A 21,079-nucleotide genomic window follows, 5' to 3' on the forward strand; every position below is an offset into this window, starting at 1 on the left:
ATCACACCGCACAAGGGTCAGCTGCGCAATGCAAGCAGTGACATCCACAGCAGGGCCCGACAGCAGAACTGGTTTACCCCTGCCACATCATAACAGACCCATCCCCTTACCCGCACCTGACCTGACTAGCTGATCAGACCAAATGCGGGAGAATATCCCCTCAGGGCTGCGTCATCACTTATTCATTCACAATTTCTCTCCATTTATTTCTGTCACGCACAGCCACTCTTCCTTGCTCAACAGACATCCCTCTCGCATCCAGCGCTCTCTTCACACTGTCCATCCATCCTATTCGTGGTCTTCCTCTCAGTCTTACACCTCTCACATCAGATCTAGTTATCTTTTTCACCAATCGCTCATTATCCATTCTCTCCATATGCCCAAACCATTGCAACACCCTCTGCTCAACTCTACCAGCCATCTCCCGAACAACTCCAGTTCTCCTTCGCACTTCATCATTTCGCACTCGATCCATACGCGTCACTCCACACATACTCCTCAGACATCTCATCTCCATTACATTCAAACTTTTCCTCTCTGCTACACCCATATTCCATGTTTCAGCCCCATATAACGCAGTCGGTACCACAACACCCTCATACAGCCTTCTCTTTACATCCATTCTAAGCGAACGACATTTAAACACTTTTTTCATTCCTCCCAGCACCTTTCCTACTTCATTTATTCTAAACTTCACTTCTGCATTTATTCTTCCATCCACAGCAACATGTGACCCTAGATATTTAAAACAATCTACCTCCTCAAGCAACTCACCATTCAAAACTATATTCATCCCCCTACCATCTATCAATCTCGTACACTTCATCACTTTACTCTTATTCTCATTTACTTTCAATTTCCTCCTTTCACACACCCTTCCAAACTCCTCTACCAACTGTCTCAATCTCTCCTCTGAATCAGTCACCAGTGCAGTATCATCTGCAAACAGCAGCTGCTTCAGTTACGGACACAGAATAACTCAGTCCAACCTACTAACGAAACACTCATACACAAATGCACCAACAAACGACTACATATTAACACAGTCACAAAAACAAGCAAGCCCACGAGACAAACACATACACAGTCTTACCTGCCTTTATGCCAAACGACATAATACCTCTCACAGGCACAAGGAGGCTCCAGGAACTAAGTATTTGCACACACACACACACACACACACACACACACACACACACACACACACACACACACACACACACACACACACACACACACACACACTTAGAAAAACCTAGATCTCATCATTGTGAAACTTTCGGACCAAGAGGACACACCACGCAGTTCTGAAACGCAAGGAGTTTACGCCATCCTCACTGCTAAATCCTTTTACTTGTACTGTTACGTTTGGGCATTTTATTTCCGCTAAAGCTAGACGATTTTATTCAGCAAACCCACCCAGTCAAAGAGTTAAGAAGGCTGAGACGGCGTGTGAGGGCGAGGGCTGCAGTCTCAGTTTCTTTGTCTTCCCTCATTCTTGGCACATCTCCACGTTTTCTCAGCCCAGATCTTCTTGGGAGTGGAGTTGTCGGCAGCATAGTGAATTAAAATGTGTTCTTTGTGTCTAGGCATTCCCAGGGAAGTGTTATGCGTATTCTTCCACCACGCAAACCTCATCCAACACTCCTCACCTCAAGCTATCACCTCACAGTCCTCATCCCACAGTCCATATTATTATTACACCATACTTCAACAGCCACGCCAACCTCTCCACACCACAGCACCCTTTCTCTTGTAAATCACACCACACTGCACACACAGCACATCATTGTTCACTAAACCCCTAAATTCCACTGAACTCTTCATCCCACTCTCCTCACCCCACACTTTTCACCTCACCTAACAACCCACCGCCCTCACGCCACCTTACACACACCTCAGTCCTCACCCTGCACTTGCACCCCACAGTTTTCACCCTGAATTTGATTTTTAAACTGTATTTTTTTTAAAGTATATTCGCAACGTATATTCCCTGCTTTCCTGTTATTAAACCAGTGGTAATATCTTGTGTATGTTTCTTTCTCCTAGCTTTTCCAGCCCTCAGTGCAGGAAAACAGCGGGTAAAAGCTGGCCAGGAGAGGAATATAAAAAGGAAAGAGACTTAAGGGGTGTTGTTGGGCCAAAAGAAAGGCGAGAATTTGGGAATAAAGAGGCTCTGTTGGACCTTGCAGACAAAAATGTTGAGAATAATGGCGTGTTGGGCCATAGCAAAGCAAAGGGGAGTACGAATGTAAAACTACCCTACCCAAAGGGGAAAAATGTAAGACTGCTGGACCAAACGGGGACGAGAGTGTAAGACTTCTGGACCAAAGGGGAGCCAGAACAATAGACTTGGATCAAAAGTGGAACATGTAAGACTGATTGACCAAAAGAGGGCGAGAATAAGTGAACTATGTTGGACTGTCTTAAGCGTATGTCATGAGGTGCGGTTGACTGTCATGAGGTAAAGGGAACGAATTAGACTGCGTGGCCAAAAGGGTGTGAGAATACCAGAGTGTTGAACCAAAACTGAACGAGAATATTATATTATATAATTAAAAAGGAGCGAGAATATTAGATAGTTGAACCAAAAGGGAGCGAGAATATCCGACTGCTGAACCAAGAAGGAGCTTGAATAAAGAACCAGTTTTGGACCGTCGGAAGGAAAAGAGGAGAATATGGGGCTTATGAACCAAGAAAGGGACGAGAAAACGCCCAGGACCGTCATAATATAATAGGTGGTGATTATAGGAGGTATGTTGGACCGCTAGAAACAACAAGGAGGGAGGATTTAAGGTTGCTGGACCAAATGGAGCAATTACTTAATATTTCCTGAACAACAGGGGATTTGCTGGACCAAAATGGGACTGATGGACCAAAATGGAGTGAGAATATTAACTGCTGGACCGTGGTAAACAAAACAGGTGTAGCATAAATGGGGTGTGTTGAACCTTAGTATAGATAAAGAGGAGAATGGATCAAAAGGGAGAGGGAGTAACGTAGGAGCTGTGTTGGACCAGACGAGGATTGAGAATAAAGGATCGTGTTGGACCTTGGTAAACAAAAAAGCTGAGAATAAAGGCTGTTTGTTGGACCGCCGTAAACAGCCAGAGGCGCCTCAATTATGAAGATGTGACAACTCCAACACTTCGTCCCTCCTTTTTAGCGGCCCCAACCTTTCTCCTTCTCCCTCCTTCAACCACCTCGTTCGCTCTATCGTTCCCCAGCTTAAAGGGCCTCGTTTGCTCCGGTGTCAACAGGCTAATTTGACTAATCGAAACCCATTGATGCTATCACTGCCCTCAACAACTGCCATTTACGCCTTAACTTTTCCCCCTTCCTCCCAGCCTCATGCATAAAAAGCTCATCTGGGCGCTAAGAGTCTGTGACAGCTCCTTTTTGCGCCCTCGTTTTTTTTTCCAGGCTTTGTTTTTCGGTCTTTGTTTCCTTGGAGGGGCTGAGGGCCAGGACGAGCGGCCGCCCCATTAGCTATACTGATGATATGGCTAATTTTTTCACTCTTTTGCTCCCTCTTTATTCTCTCTCTCTCTCTCTCTCTCTCTCTCTCTCTCTCTCTCTCTCTCTCTCTCTCTCTCTCTCTCTCTCTCTCTCTCTCTCTCTCTCTCTCTCTCTCTCTCTCTCTCTCTCTCTCTCTCTCTCTCTCTCTCTCTCTCTCTCTCTCTCTCTCTCTCTCTCTCTCTCCACCTCATCTATCTCTATTCTGTCCCTGTCTCCACCTTACTCTTACTCCTACTCACCTTCACTTTCTCACAATCACTCATCCTCACTTTTTTCACTCATGATTCTCCCTCACTCTCTCAGTCTCACTTTTTCACTCACTCTCACGCTGACTCTTGCTCTTACTCTCACTCTCTCACTCTTGCTCCGTCATGTGGCAGCGCAGCGCAGCGGGTGTCAACAGAGCTCAGTCTTACCTGATGGCCTGGTAATGACTTGCCTGGATATCTGCAGCTGTTGATGACACGGTGGATGTACGGTAGCACATTTTCTGGCATTATAACTTTGTAACGGTGACTGTGCCGGAGTGTTTTTATCTGACGGAACTGTGTAACTCCCAAAACCTTGATTATCGAGCCGTGGTTGCATGAAATTCTATAAGCCTTAGTAACGACATAGGAATAAGAAGTCTCCCTAGTTACTCTACGCGTTTCACCTTAACCTGGTTCAAAATTTCGTACCTACGCACCTTAATTCACATAGCATCAGCAGAAAAGGCAAGTACAGCGGTTCTGCATCCTTTTCACAGCACTTCTCTGTGACTAGCGCCATATTCTAGGTTTGATCTATTGTTACGGCTAAGCGCTGAGGGTGGAAACATGACAATTTTAGTCCAAGTTAGAGTAAAAAAGAGTATAATCTTTTCGGCCCTGCATTTTGACTACATTTGGCCATCAACTGACCTAAGAGGGGTTTGGGATCTTTGTCAGGTTAAGTATTATGGCAAATGTAATGAGGTTCACGACAGGACCAGACCTTGCCCTTGGATGGAAAGTGGTGGCCAGACATAGAATCGTATTTTATATGGCATAGGAAGCTCCGTAAGACCTCTCCCTTGGCGATTTATTCCGTACATTACACCTCAACATCATCTTGTATGTTACAGATGCAAACTACGTCGATGTTAAACCCATACAAACAGCTTATGTGAAGGTGTTAAAGTGTAGGATACAAAATTAATCGCTTGGTAACAGGTGTTACGAACCCATGCCACTTGAAATACGATTTCAATCCTTCATGATTGCCGCGAAGCATGGACAGGAAAGAGATGTGAGTATTAACACCTCTTCGTTAGCGAGTTATTTCTGGATACGGGTGGTTATCATCAGTTTGTATGTTATTTATGCTGAGTATGGTGGTATCTGAATGATGTAAATGGCGTACAGAAGGGTAGAAGGAGTAATAAGTAAAATAATTGTTTAGGAAGAGGTGTTTGAGAGCTACGGTCCTAAGTTTGTGTGCTCTAAGTTCACTAAATATGTGAAAGCTATGAGCTGACAATGAGCGAATAAAATACAGTCATGTGAAAGGATATGTTACCAGATTCCACATTAAATGTCCCCCTCGGCTTGGTTTTTGAGCCCTACAGTCGCACACTCAGATAGCGACACGGACACTTCACCACCGATCCAGAGAGGCTCCCTTATCGCCGAAGCACCACTTAACGATACTTAGACGTGTAAGCCACACTGCACTTCATATTATAGTAAATCCTGGCATTCCACTGGTTAAACGATCTCCGTTTTTCCGTAATTCTATTGGTATATCTTATCTCTTGTTACTGTGCTGCCGTACTTGCTTTGTTTCGGGGCTATTTACAGAATGATTACTCACAGAGTCAGTTTATTTATACTGACATGTCATCGGCATTGCATCAACAGTACGAGTAAGTTAGGGCCAAGCACAGATCTGATGAAATTGATAATTAAAACGTGAATGTTCAAGAAAGAGAGAATGGAGTCGCTCCTTGACAACAACGTTAAGTCTCAGTCGCCGTGACAGCAAATCCCTGAGAAAACTAAAGCCGCCTTCCACTTAAACACCTCCAGCTGAGGCTCAGAATAAAACCGAGGGGAGGGAAAAAACTCTGATGAACAAACCCGGCGGACCCTGCCACAATACTCCCTTAACGAGGTTCGCCCTAAGAGAGAAGAATAGACCTGAAGGAGAGGAGTTTGCTTAACACCCTGGCACCAGACCGGCTTCACCTTCACCCGGTTACACAGAGCCGTTCCTAACTAACTCGACCTAGCCTGAAAAACTCTGCGTCTATAATTCCATGAGGTGACAGTACTTACATCAACGGTGTCTGAGATGGTGTCGGTGGCGTAGCTGGGTTCATATTAAGTGTTATTTAGCGATACATTGTTCCCAGCGCACACCTGAGGCACAATAGCGTCCTCGCCAGCCCGCCACTCCTGCCTCCCAGACCCTTCAAGCTTTCACCCGTTTTCTCCCGCCTATTCAGCGATCATTTTCTCTTTATGTCCGGGGTGTTGTGCTGTCTTAATTATTTACAGTATGATTATCGCCGTGTTTTTCTTGTCCTCCATATATTCTGACATCATCATTATCATCATCCTAACCCTATGCCTCTGTAGCACACAGGGTGGTTGGAATCTCTGGCAACTGAGTGCTCGCTCTAAATGGGATTCTTTTTTCGTGAAAAACAAGTTTTATTTCGTAAAATACAGTTATGTGTAGCCATTGCATTGAGCAGGCTACCGATAGTTCTTAGCGCTTTCCTATTACTATTTCTGAATCTATCCCACCGCGCATGTTAATGGGATATACAGATGGAATGATATGATGATGAGTGAAACAATGAAATTTGGTTATAATACAGCGCATGGTCAAACTTTTAACCCTGCTATCCACGTCGGAATATTAGTCTCTCAGAGATCCGTATTATAGATGAAGTCAACTAAATACCAAATAAATATCACATGTGACAAACTATTGTCCAGATATTACCGACTTCTATCTTCAACACATATTTTGAAAGCTATACATTAACATTGCTTTACTGTTAATCAGACGTAATGGAGAAGCCAAACTCTGCCTAGTAGTCTAGTGAGTGTGACAGTCCAGTGAGTGAGGCAGGCCAGTGGAAGAGATAGACCAGTGGATGATACGGGTCAGTGGGTGAGGCAGGCCAGTGGGTTAGACAGGCCAGTGAGTTAGACAGGCCAGTGAGTTAGACAGGCCAGTGGGTGAGGCAGGCCAGTAGATTAGGCAGAAAGCAGTGGATGAGGTAGGCCAGTGGATGAGGCAGGCCACTGGATGTCCCGAAACGTCACTTGACCAGGCCATTGCCTCGCCAGGATGAATGCAAGGAGCTGAACCCAGACTGGTATCAGTGGAGACGCTACCATTGTTTCCAGAACCTCGCATGGAATAAAGCCACACAATGGAAGTCATTTAAAAACGTCTATAATCCAGCGCTTCTTGACATTGTTTCCAGGTTCCCGGGTGTTTACACTCTCGGCAGCCCTGAGCCCTGGGGACCTTCCTCGCCGACGGCCCTCCCACCCCTCTCTCACTGCCTCGCCGGGGCCAAGGGAGAGGGGCAGGGACGAGCACACAGACCCAGTTTCGTCATACACCATTTTTGTCTGCTTTAGAAAATGATATACGAGAAACAAAGGGGTATGCCCTTCTTAATTATAAACTGCAGTATTATACAGGAAGTGGTGAATTCGTATATTTAAAAAAAAAATAAAATAAAAAAAGCAATGTTTTACGAATGTACAGTATATCCATACGGACGAATTTTATATTAGCCTCTTAAGTCCAGTGACATATTAATGATTTTTTTTATTTTTGCTATCTCTAGGTGATTTTATTCCGTTAAAGAGAGGCTTTTCAAACTAAATGGGTTAAATATTATCTTCATTGCCCCTTCCCTGCAAAAAGTAGGCTAATCAGTATGAACGTCTGAAGATTAATCGGGCAACTCCATCCCTCAGTCATAGCGGTGTGTGTCCCTCGTCATCACCATTGCTTTTGATGTATTGGGGGAACATTTGGGTGTTTTCCTTGTAAGTTTCACACATGCGAGGGTTGGAGGCTGGTAACACTGCTCCTTTGTGTGTGGTGACCCAAAAGATTAGTGCGTACAGTATATTACAAGCATCCTCGTACCTCTTGCGGCACAGGAGGCAGAGAGATTAAATGTACAGTTGCGCTCAGTGGTTCCCTTCCATCTTGAAACAGTGTCAGATCCTAACAAGGTCGTGTTAACCCCTTCAAGATGAGTAGCTACGTTGTTATTATTATTATTATTATTATTATTATTATTATTATTATTATTATTATCATCATTCTTATTATTATTCCTGTTGTTGTTGTTGATATTACACTGCTACTACTACTACTACTACTACTATTAATAGTAGTAAGGGTAATATTGCTGTCCAGACTATTTTATTAAGCTTAGAATAAACTTTTCAAACTGGAAGGGTTTCATAAAGCCCTCGTCAATCCCTGCATTACGAGTGGCTCTTCTAAGCTGAATCAAATCGTCTGATAGTAGCGTGAATAAAATATATATAATGCCCTCGATATGAAGGGGTTAGTGACCGGGATTCTACCTGACATTTGCTTCTCCTCTGCTTCATATCCCTAAAGAGATCAGACACAGAATAGATGATGATGATGATGGTGGTGGGGTTATTGAGAATGAGAATGATGATGGTGATGATGATGATGGTGGTGGGGTTATTGAGAATGATGATGATGATGATGGTGATGATGAGGAGGAGGAGAAGGAAGAGGTTACTGAAAATGACAACGATGATGATGATGATGATGATGATGATGTTATTGATGATGTTGATGATGATGATGATACGGTTATTGAGAATGAGAATGATGATGATGCTAAGGTTATTGAGAATGATGATAATGATAAAGTTATTGAGAATGATGATGATGGTAATGATGATGGTCAAGTCAAGATGATAATAGCAGAAGCTGATTTGCAATTGACACACAAAAACTCACCGAATAAAGGAGAGATGACAAGGACAATAAAAACTATACATGAAGGTGAGGAGAAAGAACAGAAAACGAGGCGGATAAATAATGAGAAAGAGTCATTACTGGAAGATAAATGAAACTGGAAAGAAAGACTGCCAGTGATTTATTGTATGGGGACGTGATCTTTGTGTCCATACTTAACCCCCTCATGGTCGGAACAAGTCTAGCATTCTGTCCCAGTTAATGATAGGCGATTTTACTCAGCTGAAAGTGAGTCATAAAAGCCTGAGTGTTGATTAGACTGGAAGCAAGGACTCAAAATAATTTAATATAAAGGACGCGATAGTTGTGTTCATACCCCCTCATGGTCAGATCAACTCTAGTATTCTGTTCCTGCTATGAAAAGTATTAGCCCATTACCCTCCTCACTCCGATGTTGTATTTCTCACTGCATTCTTTCTCTACGTCATTCACTTTAACTTGGCCGAGATTTTCATCCTTTTGTAGTTTTTTTTCCTGTACCTAACTGGCAGGATATGGTAAAACTACAGATCTTCATCCTTTCCATATCACTTCTTCGTGACTAGCAACATATTCTGGAGTTTATATCTTAATATAATTCAACATTAATATATCGTCGGTTTGAAGGGGTCAGGTACGGTGACATCACCAGTTTATGCTTAGCCGCTGTTAGTTTCCAGAAGCTGATTACACACACACACTCTCTCTCTCTCTCTCTCTCTCTCTCTCTCTCTCTCTCTCTCTCTCTCTCTCTCTCTCTCTCTCTCTCTCTCTCTCTCTCTCTCTCTCTCTCTCTCTCTCTCTCTCTCTCTCTCTCTCTCTCTCTCTCTCTCTCTCTCTCTCTCTCTCTCTCTCTCTCTCTCTCTCCAGTCAGCGATCCATCACTACTCCTTCCACAAATATCTGAAGTAGTTGAGTTGGTCAGTTTTTTTTTTCTTTTTCCTTTACAAGAGTCTAGGTTCGGTTAAGTTAGGGTGGGATAGGTGAGATGAAGGTTAGAGTTGGTAAGGACTGCCCTCACGCGATGGCTTCGTAGCTTGGCCCTCGCTCCCATATCCCTCGCGAGAGAGATGGTGAATTGCAGAGGAAGGGGTAACTTCAGTCTGTAGCACACTGGGTTCATGTTCAGATAAGCCTGGAGCCACAACAACAGCAGCAGCAAAGCTAGAGTTAAATATAGTAAAAGGCGCTCATTCAGATAAAACTTTACGTGGTGGTAGAATGACGTACATTTCGATATATGCACCCCTTCCACCCGAGCTGCGTTTTACACTTTGGTAAGAAAACATCTAAACTTTTACATCCGTTCATACCAGTAAATCTAAAATGTTATCTCTCACTGCCTGAACCTGTTACATAAATTTCTTTTGCCCAGAACATTGGTTCTCTGCGCACTGTTCCCCGTCATGGCTGTTGATGCATTATCTTATCTTCGATTTTTAGGCCGAAGTTAGGAAACATGCCAAGTTCACCCTTTTATGTTTCTTATTCATTATTATTTACCACTGGCGGGGAAAGAATTACTGACGTGATTTTTTAAATGTGGTTTAAAAAATACCTCCTTCATATTTCTTTTTTGTATCTTTAACATATTCTGGGTTTCCTTCATGCGTCCACCTAACCTCGTCGTGAAGTAATAAGGTATTCAGTCTGCCTTCAAGTTAATCATGTTCACAGCAAACACAGCCAAACATAGTGCAAGTCAAGGTTGAGTTTTTAGTGATTGTCTGATAGCAGTCAAATATGCCAGCGCCATTGTCTTTCAGTAATTGTCCGTTACTTGTGAAACTCGTACTCTTACCCCAAAGTACGTGTATCATAAAGTTAACCCCTTCTCTCAGAGGTCTTGTGTTTGCTTCATTTTTTTAGTTTTCCAGCCCCCAAACGATTAAACTATAGCTTAGGATAGTACCTTTTGAACTGGGGCAGGGAACAGTTTAAGGATCTGAATTTTGTCAGAGCAGATTTTCTTGATCTACCATTTGACCCGCCGACATGTCATAAAAACACCCCTACTAATACCAGTACACCAGTCCTGTATGAGACAGCACTAACGTATTCAATATGGGAGGTGGATTACAACGCCGAAGTGGTGGCATATGGAAGTGTATAGTACGTAGAAGGACTCCCGGGCCTCACGGAACTGGTTGTTAGCGTCTATGCTCAGTCAGACACATTTAAAAAAAAATTATCTTTGGCCCTTTTACCACCAGGGGTTCTCTTGTGCTAAATAATATTGTCTGGGAATAGGAAGAGTAAACTATGTAAACACATCATCGTGTTGCAGTGTTTAATTAAATGTACCATATTAGCTGAACCTTCCATATTTAGGAACAGGAGGCATACGGAAGCTAGATGTGTCATGTAAATTGATGTGTGAGTGAAGGAGGAGCGTGACTGCTCATCACAAAAATATTAGGGTATGTGACCAGGGTGCCGACTTCCATGGCGTCAGTCAACACAACCCATAACTTCTCATATTTTTTCCTTGTAATTCCCCCATCCTTTCACGACAGCTATCAAGCATTTTTTTTATTGGTTAAGGTGGTTAGTAGAAAGAGAGGATGGTTAGTTAAATTAGTATGGTAGGTGAAACAGAAAATAGTGATACAGTGTGGCCGATTTCCATGGGACATGTTGGTGAGTTCTTCCTGTATCATACTTTTCTTTTTCCCTGTTTTCAAGATTTTTTCTCCACAATGCCTTTGTGTGCAAATATAGGCGGGATGATGATGATGATGCATTGTTGTATGTTGTGGGCTATACGGTGTTGTTAGTGTAGAGGTGAGTGTTTTTTGTTCTGTGTACCATCCTCACGTCACCCATCCTTTCCTGAACCCCTTGAATCAGATGGTGTATTTATTGGTTCATTCTTGTTTACATCCATTGATTGAAGGAGTTGATTTTATTTGACTCTTTACCGGTCGCATTTACATAGTTCGTATTAACCTGTGTGTATGTGTGTAAAGACATTAACCTGTATTAACGTACATACTGTATGTGTATGTGTGTGTCCGCAGAGCCCAGCACATGAGGGACTACCCAGACTACAAGTATCGCCCCCGTAGGAAGCCCAAGACTCTCAAGAAGGACGGCTACCCCTATAGCTTCCCCTACCTGCCCACAGCACTCGACCCGCTCAGGTGAGGCACAGTATCTACCTCAATTTATTTTGTTTACTGTTCAGTCCCGCCAAGCTACATACATACGTAACTAATACATACACATTTACATATATACATACATAATTACAGTACATACATACACACACATATATATACGCTTGAATGAGGTCTCCCTCACACATACACACACAGATGTCTGTGCTGATCTTTTCCATAAGTTCCGTGAGTTTTTGAAGCCGCAATCTGGTGTTAAAAAGTCCTTAACACACCCCTTCCTTAGTTTCCGTCTGTATATGGCACATCAATATTTGTTATATCTTATTGCGCCATCTACAATATAACTGTTTCAAAAATAAATAAAATAAAAAAACAAGCCAAGGTGAAGTAGACTAAGTACACCGATAAGGATGATCGTTATCTCCTGTGCTCACCAGAATACATACCTTGATACTTGCGTTTTCTCTGACTGATAAAGAAATTGCGAGTTACCAAACCACTACATATGTTAATCAATTAGAGTTCTTTCTATGACTGCCAGTTTTATAGTGTGTGGTTCCCTGTTTTGCCTTCCCATGCACAAATTTCCTTTTCTTCTTCTTGCGACTCCATTTCTCTCTCCTCTCTTTTTTTCTTGCCGTGTTATTTCTCGTTTTTCCCTTTAATGCACGATTTTCCCTTCCTAGTGCGCTGTTTAATTTCTTATCCTTTTTTTTTATTGCGTGATTTTTTTTGCCGCAACAATATTTTTTCCTGCATGCTTCGTGTTTTCCTTCCCGTCTAATGTAGGTGTTTTCTGCGGTGGGCGTCACCAACCTACTCCCACCACACCCCCTGCCCCTCTGGGTGGTGGAGACCCTGGTGATGGATGCCCAGATTGATGGCTGGATGGATAGATAAGAGGGCGGTTGGTCCACTGACTGACTGACTAATTAAAATGAGAGGCGTGATAACATTGTGAGGGCGTTGCTCCAACAAGCTGCCGATATTGACCAAGCCTCCCTCACCCTCCTCACCCTTCACCCCTCATACCTCTCACTCCCTCTCACCCCTCTCAGCCCCTCTCACCCCTCTTCTACAGCCCCCCCCCCCTCCCGACATGGACGGCACCAGTGACACTACCACGGCTAAATGGCTGTCAACTGCCGGCCGTCTGTCTCTGTCTCTCACTGTCTCTCTCTCTCTCTCTCTCTCTCTCTCTCTCTCTCTCTCTCTCTCTCTCTCTCTCTCTCTCTCTCTCTCTCTCTCTCTCTCTCTCTCTCTCTCTCTCACACACACACACACACACACACACACACACTACCTAGATACACGAGCTGTCAGTAATATTATCAACTGTAAGATGAAGAGACAAGGAAGGACAAAACCACAGACCGGGTTAGTGATTCCCTAGATCATTCAGACAATACTTTGACCATTGACAGTAACTGAACGGGAAGGAGTAGCGTCAGGAAAATAGTCTTCCGTCCACCGTGGAGGCGTAGACAATTTTATCAGCGAAAAAAAAAAAAAATGCTCGATATTCCAGGGAACGCCAGCTATTTTTTTTTTTTTATCACAGTTAAACCCACCGCAGCAAAAATAAATAAATAACTTGGGGCGGTATTCTCGTGCGTCTAATGGGATGATGGGAGCAAGAATAACATTAACTCGTTCATTCTGATGACCTAGTTTTATTTTTATCACAGTACCGGCAGATTGTGTAATTCACCGATTTTATTTAACTGTGACACAGGAGTGGATTAAGCCTTTATCCAAACCCTCCCGCTATAAATCTTCTCTTAAGGCCAGTAAAATAGTTTCAGGATAGCAGGAACAAAATAAAACAAATATTAGACTGGAGGGGGTAAACAGACGTCATTATACTGAAAGAGTTAAGACCACCAAGGAGAATATGAACAGTAAGAGCGACACAAGTACAAGTAATAGTAGTAGTAGTAGTAATTGCAACCCCAGACTCAGCTGCATGTGAACCCATTGGACTGCAGGTTGAATTTGCCCCACTCCTGCAAACCACCTTCCTCCTTTCAGGGGGATAGGGAGGAAACTAAGGGACGTTTGCATAACCGGATAGTGGAGGCACCCGGTTATTGTCTGTGCCACCACGTGAAGGCGTCCCATTCCAGCTCAGAACAACACAAGAACGGTCCAAACAGCGGAACTGAAATGAAGCACCATAGTTCCCCTCCTCCTCCTCCTCCTGTTCCTCTTCCTCCTCCCAGCAGCGACCGCAGCTTCAACCCTGGGCGACACCTCTTCCCCTCATGCTCATCACAGCCACCAGATTTTTTCGCCGCCAGTCTTCCCCGCGTGAAGGAGTGCGACCCCAGGCACCACAAATGAGACCTGGACCCGTATTCATAAAGGATCCTTACCAGAGTCTACGATAAACAAGTCTCCATAAATCAGTTTTTTTTTTTTTTTCGTATTTTGTCGCATTAATAATTTTATTCCTCATCTTCGTAGACATATAATGCATGACAGCTACAAAAAAAATCCAGGTTGAAGGAGCACTGAATGAACTGTAATAATGTCGTCTGGAGATTGTGTGGATTTTTACATTAGGAAGAGGGTCATTTGTGACTTTTTTCATTTGTAGTGGTAACCTTATAAAAAAATGGTCGTTTTTTGTTACGGTAAAAGCATCCGCTTTAGGAATAATTACTCACTCTAACTTGATCGTGAAGCGTTTGGAAGGTAATAAAGAGAAGTATGTATACAAGGAATCTTATTTACAGCTTAAGCTTATGAGGGTATATACGGCCGCAGTTTCCCTATTTATAAACTTTCCTAGGCTGAAGTTATGCATAAGATTGTTTGTGAATACTTCTTACCGTCGCATATGCAGTTACAAGTACATGACAATTAGAATCGAAGCGAATATTAACGCGAATAAGATCATCCTAAAGGATTTGGGGCAATAATTGTCATGGAGACCTATTTATTTAAAGTTGGTTAGCATGATTTATTAATGCAACCCATGGGACTGTGTTTATAAAAGGATCCTAATTAAATTTCACTATTTAAAAAAGTCATCGTAAGAATCACTTATTTTCACCATTTTTCTTCTCTTTTTACTTATCTGTTCACTCTCATTCGATTTCGAAGTGTTAGTATCTGCCTGAATGAAGACAGACTCACCAAGCAATCTTGTACACAATGTTAGTTTAGGAATGTTCATAAATGCGGCTCGTGTAGCTCGCTCTGACATCCGCTAGTACCATTTCCTAGTTTCCTTTGTTGCTCGCATTGTTGCCCTTCATAGAAAATCGATGGCCTGAGTCTGGAGATGTCACTGCAGCAAGAGAGAGAGAGAGAGGGGGGGGGAAGTATATGTGGCAGAGAGTGAGAGAAAGATGGCGTGACACCAATGCCTGTTAAGCTGAGCAGCAGCCAGGCAGCCTTTTCAGTGGGTCTATTATTCCCTGACAGCGGTGACGTGACAAACCCACTCCACACCGTCATTCCCCACTGTCTATTCATGTCAAGGATGTTATAACCTGTCGCTTTTCATTGGATTTTTGTGGCGCGTATTCACCATCATTGTTGGGTAACTTTTTTGTCGTAGTTATTGCTGTTGGGGGGGTGGTGGTGGTGGTGTGTGCCTTGTGCTGGTGGCGTGTACGGCTCACAGTCACGTACCATTCCCGCCTTCAAATGTCACTGATTTGCGGCGCTGGTATGTGTTCGGGGTGTATGGCGATGGGGAGAGGTGGTCTGTGTGTGTGTGTGTGTGTGTGTGTGTGTGTGTGTGTGTGTAAAGAAAATATACCCTGCATAGAGATATAAGTAGAAAGAGGTGCGTTCTGTCTGTGACTTAGGTGTGTGTGTGTGTGTGTGTGTGTGTGTGTGATAATCATACTGTCATTGTGTTGTGTTTAGTAGTTTGTGTATTTCGTGACTATAATGATGTTCCGCTTACGTGACGATAATGATGATGATATAATACTGTGTTTGTATTGTTACTGTTTTCCTTCTGTTGTCACATAAGGGATGGTATTTTATGAGCGGCATTGTATGATGTGCAGTACTGATGTGTTTATTGCCAGTGGTATGTGTGTGTGTGTGTGTGTGTGTGTGTGTGTGTGTGTGTGTGTGTGTTGGAGTACTGTGGCTGATATCTGTGTGCGTGTCATATTATCCCATAAGTGGTTGTGTGGTTGCATATTGACCAAGTTTGATTCAGGTGTAGCTTCCGATTATCCTTTATAAATTTGTATGGCAATGGCTCTCTCTCTCTCTCTCTCTCTCTCTCTCTCTCTCTCTCTCTCTCTCTCTCTCTCTCTCTCTCTCTCTCTCTCTCTCTCTATATATATATATATATATATATATATATATATATATATACTGAATGTATATATGCCCATCGTTGCTTCACCTTTTCTTTAGCATGAAGTTGCCAGTTTGGTTTTTGTTGGGTGATGCTGCCTTCTTATTAATAAATTGATCTGGGTCATTTTATGTATTGATCCCTTCATTGCAATAGAACCTTCCTCAAATGAATAATAACAATATTAATAATAATAATAATAATAATAATTATTATTATTATTATTATTATTATTATTATTATTATTATTATTATTATTATTTTATAGCGACAGTCTGAGTAGCATAGAAAAGGTGTCGTGTTACTGAACGGGTTCATGGATATTGTTGCTAACCCGTTCACCTTCAGGTCCTTGGTAAAATGAATAAAATCGCCCGGGTGCAGCATGAATTAAACAAAAGATCATCGTCCTGAAGGGATATTAGGAAGGGGCAAATCTTACCAGGTCCCATCATTCCGACTTATCACTGTGCCAGGTAATGTCATTTAGCCAACGGTTTGATAAAGGGTATAGTGGGTGGACGGGGTGGGGGAGACGAGGACGTCAAGTAATCCGCCATTAAGGGTTTCCGCGTCATCTAGCCGTAATGTGCCCCGCGGATCTGTTGGCGATAATTTAAGGATTACCAACGACCGCATATCCGTTCCTGGTGCGGGAGTTTGACGCTTACCAATACAGATCTGTCGGTAGCGAAATTCACGTCACTTCTGCTTTTTCCTCCATGGATTTTGTAAATTACTCTCTTAAGCTTCAACAATAAGTCGCTAAGTGGAAGGTAGACTCCCTGTTTTGGGCGATAGTTTCTGAAGTAAGCAGATGGAATGTGTTTAGCTTTCCTGTATTGTTGTTGACTGCACTCTGTAATATGGGATGCAGGCTGACCATATCTAAAAACACAGGCGTTCCAAATATGTCAGCAAAGAATTAGGGGCATGCACTCCTCTTTGAGTTTTAAGTTGTAAGCATTTGATCCTTACTCTGGCGTACCAGAAGCAAACAACATTGATGACATGGATCTGTAACAAAATAATAACCATCAGTATCGGCTGCTGGGGATACTGGTTGTCGAAGTCCATGGAGAGAGGAGTAGCAGATGGGACAAGACTTTTGCCGCCAACACTACTTTCGGGCATCGTGGTCACACACTGTCGGAGAAAAGTGGTGGATACTCTTTTCACCTTAACTTGGCCAAGAATTTCGTCCTTTTGCGGCATATTTATCGTACCTCAGTGGTAAAAAGAAAAAAAAAAGGCAATACTTTGAATATCCTCTATTCTTTTCATAGCTCTTCGCGACTATCACCGTATTCTAGTGTTAGTCTGCTAGTGAAACTTGGTATTCAAGACGGAGAGATACCAGTTTTATGTTAAATTGTTGTTTTTCCCTCTTGAATATTGAGCTGTAACAAGAGATTAAAATAAGAATATAGTGCTAGTCACGAAGAGGTGCAGCGGAAAGGATATAGAGCCTAATGTTGCCCGGTCGATTGACCTACGAGAAATATGTTGCATAAGGACGAAAATCTTTGTCAAGTTAGTGCAGACGAACTTATTGACGAGAAATCAAGCATTCTTGTTGAAATAGCTGGCCAGGGTTGCCGCAGTGGTCAGTATGTTTTCACTTAACGGAACCGGGCTACTCGCACAACATGAACGTTGTGGTTGCATGAAATTCGATGATCCTTAGTTATGAGGTAGAAAATGCGCCCACTAAGTTGGTAATCAAATCGACCCTCCAACCAAACTACACCTGGTCATCAGCTGAGCTGAAAGGGGTTAGGGATCTTTGTAAGGTTAGGGGAAAAAAAAATAAAACTCTCTAGCCAGGCAAGCAAAAATATTCATGAAAAGTTAAACACTTTTAGTGGATACGAGTATAGAGAGGGTGAAGATTCCTACACTTAGGGAAGAAAATATGTTTGTCAGGGGAAATAAAGCTCTGTCGTTAAAATTACAGACAGTCAAGGCTGATGCTGTTAGCCTGGCAAACGCAAAAGCTAGGCGGAAAAAATAAAAAGCTCTGTTGGTGAGTGTGGAGATGACCAAGATTATTGCTATTAGTTGGGCATGCAAATGAATCTGGCCAGAGAAATCAGACAGTCTTTTGGTAATTATAGAGATGATCAAAAGTCGTACAATTAATCAGGCAAGCATTTCATTTTCCCGAGAAACTTCAGATACCTTCTTGTCGGTACTGATGGCGATAGTCAGGATTGACGAAGTTCTGTAATACTGAAAATATTATCAGTTAACTTAGAGATGGCCAAGGTTACTACAGTTAGTGAGGCAAGGAAATGAGTTCATGAAAATTCCACTGCATCGGTCAAAATGGTGGTGGCCAGGGTTGATAATGTTAGCCAGAAATTAAATAAGTTCGTAGGAAGATATAATTCTCTGGGTAAAACTGGTGATACCAAAGGCTCCTGCTCTTAGTCAGGTAATCAATAATGTTCGTCATGAAATGTAAAATACTACAAGTAAAAAGGGAGATGAAGTGGATTGTACAGTTTCTTTCACCATAACTTGGCGGAGATTTTCGTCCTTTCGCAGCTTATTTCACGTAGCTCAGTGGCAGACTAAGATAATACTACGGATCTGCGTTCCTTCCCCTGGCTCTTCGTGTTTTGGTGTTAATGTCTTGTTACACCGCAGCATTCAGGATGAAGAGATGGCAATTTATTTAAGCCAAGTTAAAGTGGATTGAGTATAGTACGACAGGCAAATAGATTATCATCGGGAGAAATCAAGGCTTTGTGTGAACTGGGGTTTTATAGGTCGCAGCCAACACCTCACAAACACAAACATACAGCAGCCACAGTGCATGACGTGCATGAAATATAGGCCGCCATACATCACGACGGACAATGCAAGCAGGAGATTCCACACTGCATGAGGGATAATCTGTTTGGCCCAAATACCAAAGCCCATTATGAAGGCATCTGTTGTGAATACGCCCCTTGCACAAATACACGACATTTGATATCCTTGAAAAACGCCGCTCAAATCGTATGAACATTATGTAGAACTTTTAGTGTTTTCGTGTATTGATAGAGTCATGTAAACGTTCTTTCTTACTTACGATGAGGATGATTGCAGATTAGCCCTCTTATGATTGGCTCATCTCCAGTATTCTAAGCCAGGCAATGTCAGTCGGTTTTGTTCAGCTAAGCGTAAAGCATGGGAACTGAAGTTGGGCTAGAGTAATCATTTGTGTGACAGTGTGAGCCTGAGAGCGTTAGATCTGCCTGCAGTATTGAAACACTTAACCTTCTTCCGAAACACATCCACATTTACCCATCTTCTCCAGCTTTCACTTATCCACGTTCTTACCCCCCCACCCCCTCCCCCGACGCTCACTTCCCCATTAACCTCTTTCATCTGGGAGGTCGTGTCGAAGCTGAATAAAATCGTCAGGCAGCACTGAGAATAAAATACAAGGAGTCGCCATTCTAAAGAAGGAGCAAATGATGAATGTCTCTAACCGCGGCACTGTAATGAATCCTTCCTAACCTATTTACAAAACGTAAAATGAAAAAAAAGAATCATCATTGTAGTGAATGGGCTAGCTATGAGCAGCATCACCTATATAGTAAGCTTCACTATCCTCTTCCCTGTCCTTTATCTACACATACACCTCCTTCCCCATAACCTCACATCCCATTCGCATACTCACCATCACACTCTTCTCCCACTGATATCTATGTACCTGCTTCCTCTTTTTTTTTTTTTTTACTTCCCTGCTACAGTCACCTCTACGCGCGCGCGCGCACTAACGCAAGGACGCACACACACACACACACACACACACACACACACACACACACACACACACACACACACACACACACACACACACACACACACACACACACACACACACACACACCACCTAAAACACCAACCCCCAAAGCCACCATTCCCCGTCTCTCATCATATGCATCTAGATCATCAACTTCCTTCCCCCATCAACACCTACACGACCATCCTTATCCCTCACCACCCACACTTACACCCATCCAAGCCACTAGCCCCATCACCCATACACAGAACATACAAATCACACTCATTCATCCACGCTTGCAGCATCCATACCACAATTTCCATACCCCATTACTTACACCTACCTCACCACTCCCCTCCTCTATCACACCCACACAACCTATGCCACCCGCATCTACACCACTTACAGTATACCACTCTCCCCTAACACCCACACCTACACCACGGACACCACCTTTTCCCAGCATTCACCACATGCATTATATCACCTGTGTCTTTTCCCCTACCACAGTCACCTTACTTTAACCACCATCCCAAGCTCTCCACGTACACCCACACCCACACCACCTATACCACCCACTCCCACCATTCACACCCACACCCACCCAAACCCCCTTTCCCACCACCCACATTCAAACCACCTACAACACCTCCTCTACACCCACACCCACCCAATCACTCACACACACACACACCCACACACACGCTTCACTAAGAGGCCCAACTAGCTGGCAATAAGGGAGGGAGACAGAGAGGAAATTCCAAAAAACAGAGGAAAAAAAGAGTATCCAGCATTGTGGGCGAGACAAAGAGGAATTTAGGGTGGCTCTCTCTCGCCTGTGGGGCCGTGTCGTTCCCATAATTATTTCGCAATGTTATTTTTGGGTGGAGCACTCGAGTACAAAAGGTAATCACTGGACATAAATAGCTGGAGGGGAGAGCCGGCCCTGCTGAAAGGACTTTATCTCTGAGCTCCACCAGAGTTGCTGTGATTGAGGTCAGGTTTGTGTTATTGATGCTGTGTGTGTGTGTGTGTGTGTGTGTGTGTGTGTGTGTGTGTGTGTATGTGTATGTGTGTGTGTGTGTGTGTGTGTGTGTGTGTGTACGCGCACTTGTAAAGGTCAGGCTAATAGAAGTGATGCTCATGACTTGTAGCCATCATGTTTTTTTTTTTTTCTGCTTTTGAATAAGTGCCCTGAATAATTTATCTCAGAGACAGACAGACAGACAGATGGAGGAAGACAGAAATAGAGAGAGAGAGAGAGAGAGAGAGAGAGAGAGAGAGAGAGAGAGAGAGAGAGAGGGAGGGAGGGAGAGGGAATGTTGG

General features: G+C 43.1%; 1 protein-coding gene across 1 annotated transcript in view; it reads left to right on the forward strand.

Annotated features, from left to right (window-relative positions):
* The window catches only part of LOC145404923 (uncharacterized), an 88,806-nt gene that overhangs the window by 45,289 nt on the left and 22,438 nt on the right, over window positions 1-21,079 (forward strand). The window contains exon 2 of the mRNA XM_080276429.1: window positions 11,541-11,663. Within this exon, the coding sequence (XP_080132555.1) occupies window positions 11,541-11,663 (123 nt within the window). The remainder of the gene's footprint in view (window positions 1-11,540; window positions 11,664-21,079) is intronic.

This window comes from Coenobita brevimanus, chromosome 65 (assembly GCF_032717465.1).
Source record: "Coenobita brevimanus isolate Jiangsu-jjx chromosome 65, ASM3271746v2, whole genome shotgun sequence".
Taxonomy (NCBI): domain Eukaryota; kingdom Metazoa; phylum Arthropoda; class Malacostraca; order Decapoda; family Coenobitidae; genus Coenobita; species Coenobita brevimanus.